Source organism: Myotis brandtii, unplaced genomic scaffold (assembly GCF_000412655.1).
Source record: "Myotis brandtii unplaced genomic scaffold, ASM41265v1 scaffold929, whole genome shotgun sequence".
Taxonomy (NCBI): domain Eukaryota; kingdom Metazoa; phylum Chordata; class Mammalia; order Chiroptera; family Vespertilionidae; genus Myotis; species Myotis brandtii.
The window spans coordinates 1685809-1690652 of NW_005371832.1; the positions used below are offsets into that span (position 1 = coordinate 1685809).

The 4844-nt window shown below is 49.0% G+C and overlaps 2 protein-coding genes across 10 annotated transcripts in view; one reads left to right on the plus strand and one right to left on the minus strand.

The window, feature by feature from the left end:
* NFYA (nuclear transcription factor Y, alpha) overlaps window positions 1–252 on the minus strand; it is a 29098-nt gene extending 28846 nt beyond the window's left edge. For 2 of the 5 annotated variants that reach the window (XM_005885825.2, XM_005885823.2), the window contains exon 1: window positions 98–248. The gene's annotated coding sequence lies outside the window, so the exon portion shown is untranslated. Of the gene's footprint in view, window positions 1–97 lie in introns of all 5 variants that reach the window. The other 3 variants (XM_005885826.2, XM_005885827.2, XM_014533001.1) reach the window with 3 other exon arrangements.
* A 263-nt stretch (window positions 253–515) lies between these two features.
* The window catches only part of OARD1 (O-acyl-ADP-ribose deacylase 1), a 6324-nt gene continuing 1995 nt past the window's right edge, over window positions 516–4844 (plus strand). Inside the window, exons 1-5 of one of the 5 annotated variants that reach the window (XM_014533002.1) lie at window positions 516–610; window positions 1449–1528; window positions 1864–2008; window positions 2979–3037; window positions 4040–4152. In XM_014533002.1, the coding sequence (XP_014388488.1) occupies window positions 1490–1528; window positions 1864–2008; window positions 2979–3037; window positions 4040–4152 (356 nt within the window). In that variant the 5' untranslated portion in view covers window positions 516–610; window positions 1449–1489. The other 4 variants (XM_005885822.2, XM_005885821.2, XM_005885820.2 and 1 more) reach the window with 4 other exon arrangements.

Below are 4844 nucleotides of genomic sequence, written 5' to 3' on the forward strand. Positions count from 1 at the left end.
ACGGGAGCCTGGGCCTTTCCTGAGTGGTCAGCGAGACCCGCCAATCCGGGCGCTGGGGCCGGCTCTGGGCCGCTGGATATTGGCTCCTGATACTCACCGTGCCTCGCTCCCCCGGTTCGCTGCCCGCGCTGATTGGCTCCACTACCGGACTCCGAAACCCAATCAGAGGCTCCAGCCACCGCTGCCGCCGCCACTGCCGCTGCCTCGCAAAATGGCGAATCTGAACAAAGGGGAATCGGGCCTCCCTCCAACCGCCTCCGCGCAGGCGCTTCTGAAACCACGCCCCCTAACACCCTGCTCGGGGCACGCCCCACCCCTCGTTGAAGGAGCACTGCGCAGGCGTCCCCGAAGCCACGCCCACTTTCCGGAATAGCTACCCCGCCCGACGGAAAAAATACGCCGGCGTCTTCTAGACGCGCCTGGCCCTTCGACTAGGACACTGCCCTGAACATATTACTACGCAGGCGCTAACTAGCTCGTTGGCCAACTTCCCACCCCTTTCTTTGCGGCCACAGGAGGCACACCCCGGGCTAATGCGCAAGCGCCGTTCCTTCCCGCTCGCGGTGGCCGTCTCGTTACGCATGCTCGGGTGGCGGCGGGAGACTGCACGGGATGCACCGCCGGAAGTTCGGCGGCCATCACCAAAGAGTGCTGGTCGGGCTAGCTAGCTAGAGGGGCCCGTTCCCGCGTCGCTCCCGGGTGGTGGGCGGCCATCTTAGGTGCGTACTGTCAAGGGCCGTGGCGGGATTGGTTCCGCGTCTGGTGTCGTCGGCCGTTCCCCACCCACCAGGGCCGGGTCTGGAGCCCTTCCCCGCGGGGCGGGACCTCCTAACGGCCGACTTCAGGTGAAGGGTAACCCCGGTACGTTGAGGCTGAGGGAGCCTCCTCGCTTCTCCCCACGGGACCCCGGGACAGGCTGTGCACCCTCGCTGACCCGCCGTGGGGTAGGAGACGAGGGTGGGAGGCTCCTCTAGGCTCCGCCCTCCTCCCCCAGCCCAGGGGAGTGAGCCTGGGAGGCCGCCTTCCCTCTCCTTCCTGCGCGGGCAGTACCCTCCCCTGCGCGTACGCTCCCGAGTTGTGGCGCGAAGTCCCTCCTTCTTTCTTCGAGGCCAAACCCACCGAGTTTCTGGGCTGCCCTAGGCCCGCCGGGCGCCGGGGAGGCGGAGGCGTGTCCTGGGGCCGCCTTTTTTTTGGAGGGCGGAGCGGGCGCCCCGGGAAGGCGCGAAATGCGAGCGGGCCCGGCTGCCGTCCACCGAAGGCATTGCCCCCTCCTGGCCCCAGGCGCCTTGTGTGATTTCCTAGGGGCCGGACGAGGTCACGTGCAGGGATGTCACATGCAGGGATAGGAGTTTAGGGGGGAGAAGGGGAAGAAGTGGGTGGTCAGGGCGATCTGAATGTAATATACTCAGGCTGCCTGAGCCTTTTTCTTGACTTTTCCCTCCTCATAGCTGGAGAAGCATTTAAATCCTGGAGATAGCAACTCGGCGTCATGGCCAGCAGCCCCAATGAGGATGCAGAAGGAAGCAGAGTGCGTAATAACCATTCACTTACAGTGAACTGAAATTCAGAATAATTGAGGTCACAAACATAAACACTTTTTTATGAAACCAATGATTGAATTGTCTCTCTCCCCCCCTCCCCCTGCCCGCCCCAGCTGATTTATGTTAGAAAGGCTAATGCAACCTAGACAGAGATCGGCCATCACTTTCCTTTGACATAGGCTTTAATTTGCGTGGTTAACTGCTTAAATTCTAAGGAGTTGGCTTTTGATCAAGAAGGTGGGGAGGGGTGGTGGGTACTGTAAAGGAAAACTAGTATTTTTCTGTAGCTAATAAAACATTGTCCCCCCTTTGCACATTTTAGATCACCTATGTGAAAGGAGACCTTTTTGCATGCCCCAAAACAGACTCTCTAGCCCACTGTATCAGTGAGGATTGTCGGATGGGCGCTGGGATAGCTGTCCTCTTCAAGAAGAAATTTGGAGGGGTGCAGGAACTGTTAAATCAACGTGAGTTTTGAAAAACAGTTGAACTCTTATTCCCTGGCTGGAGCATCTTTTGACCTCCTGTTATACTCATTAAACAAGATATACATGTAAACAGGAGGTTCCTGACCACTGAGTACTTTCATTTTACTCATCAGATTAAGTTTTTCCTCCACAAAAATAGCCTCTAGTTTGGGTCCTTATTACGCCCAAAGTTCTTGTAAAAGTTTCTATTCTTTCCTTCCTCTACCATAAAGCTCTATTGATAATACTCCACTTCTCTGGAAACCTTAATTATTCTGAAGTGCTTAGCAAAATCCACAGTTACTAGTGTGGCGTTCAAGAGCCTCTGTTTACCCGTACTGCATTTAGGAGTTTAGAATCCTCTTGCTTATACACCTCTCCTGTCTCTTCCCGCCAGTGATTTAAAACCAGAGGTGTGTAGTAGAGTCACGTGGAGCTTCTGAAGCAGTCGCTCAGACCACAGTCCAGGCTTATTCAATAACCTTCTCCACCAGTGGTTCCGATCCCAGCCTTCAAAAAAGCAATTTCTTGCTGCTTTGTATTGTAGTTGTATATGAACATGACACTTTTTCTTGATGGAAAGCTTATAATTAGAAACTTTTTTGTACACTTACGTTCCCCATAATGCTTAAACATTAGCTCTTTGTATGTAAAAATGAACACGCATTTGGCAAAGGAAGAATGCTGTATATTCTAAAACAGTTCTAGGCAGTAGACAAAGTTTTTAAGCGAACAGTAAGGGTGTACTTGAAAATAGGAGCAGGACAGGAGATGGGGTATGAGGAAAATAGGGTTGAGAAAACATGATTAAGAAAAGCTGGATACTAAGAAATACAGTAGGAAGGCTGCTCTTCATAGGCGACAATAGGTTTAGGTAAACCAATCTATAAAGATTTTTTTAAAATCTAAGAATGGAGATCAGTGTTTTGATTTTCATTTTTCTTTCTACTATTAAATGATTTTTTCTTAGAAAAGAAATCTGGAGAAGTGGCTGTTCTGAAGAGAGATGGGCGATACATATATTACTTGGTAAGATGGGGCCTATTCTCAATATGTTCTAAGGATTGGTGAACAGATAGGCTGCACTGAATTTGTGTTGATCATGATAGTCCATTCTAGACAACCAAAGATGTCACAAAGCTGCTGATCCCATGCCAGCTCAGGTCCAGTGGGGAGGCTGTGTGGAGCTCCGGGTTAGAAGAGAAGCATCCAGCTCCATGGGAAGGAGTACTGTGATGTCTTCCCAAGGCCTGTGCTCTAAGACCTGGAAAAGTTAGGGATGCCTCTCGTACTTGAATTCCTTCCTCCTCATAGTGAGGTAGAGAAACTATCATGTCTTGAGACAGATTGCCCAAAGCAGTTTTTCATCCTCCATCAAATGCACTCAGCCGCTTGCCTGCCTGCTGCCTCAGTGGGGAGTCTTCCCCTGTCTACATGGTCCTCAGCCCCAGAAAGAGTGGCTTTTTGGTGATGGTGCTGGGTGACTTCCAGCCCCCCCCCCACTAAGAGCTCGGTGTGGACAGCGCACTAAGGGGTATCATGTCTTTGAATGCTGTCTGTAAAGCTGCTGGGGCTTCAGTATTATTTGGAGTACTACCAGCTTGTCTCTGTTCTTTTATAGAGAAACAAAAGGCAAGCAAGCATAGTTTCTAAGTAAATAAGCTTAGGATGCATTTGGGTGGTATGGGTTCTTGTTACAGATATGCAGCTTATCTCTTGGAAGTGGCACAAAGACTTTCACCTACTTTGCTTAGAAACAATACACAATAGGCACAGCCTGTTAACCTCCTGGGCTTGAGAGAAGGAATGATTATTACCTGGCAGTGTCTGGATTTCTCAGGCCCTATTTAGTTGATTTTCCTGAAGGCTTCCCATAACTGGAAGGGACAGTATGACATTTGTCATCCCTGTTTTAGACTGTTCTATAAAAATACACTTTTTGTTTTAATTATCAGGATGTTGGGAGATGTGATGGCTTTTCTTTGGCTATCATTTTGGACTAATAGAAGTTTGAATTCTTTCTTTACTCAGATTACAAAGAAAAGGGCTTCACACAAGCCAACTTATGAAAACTTACAGAAGAGTTTAGAGGCCATGAAGTCCCATTGTCTGAAGAACGGAGTCACAGACCTCTCCATGCCCAGGCAAGGAAATCCAGGGCCCTAAGTGAAGACCTGATTGGTGGGGTTTAGACAAATGACTTACAAGCTTAATCCAAAATACAGACTTAAAGGTGGGCAAATTTCAAAACTTTAAAAATATCACCAGTGAACCAGTTGTCAGACCTTAGGCCAAAGCATACCCGTTTCTTAGCTTGGGTTGAGTGACTCAGGATAATTAAAACCCACACCTGCCTCAACCTATGTAGTAGGGAGGAACCATTGTTCAATCACATTTGTTAAATTTCTGTGTCCTCCGCCTGAATCTTAGCTTTGATTCCTGAAGCAATGTAAGCTTAAGAACCAAGACAGAGCAATTGTGATTTCCCTCTGGGCCACTGCAGGTGTCCCAAACCTGTTAAACCTGCCCAAAAAAAGCTGTAAAGGATCTCTGCCTTTTAAACTGCCTGCTTGTTGATGGTCACCTTGGGCAGTAGCCAGAGGATATATCCCTGAGGTAATGTCTTAGACCAGTGATGGCGAACCTATGACACGTGTGTCAGAGGTGACACGCGAACTCATTTTTTTGGTTGATTTTTCTTTGTTAAATGGCATTTAAATATATAAAATAAATATCAAAAATATAAGTCTTTGTTTTACTATGGTTGCAAATATCAAAAAATTTCTATATGTGACACGGCACCAGAGTTAAGTTAGGGTTTTCCAAAATGCTGACA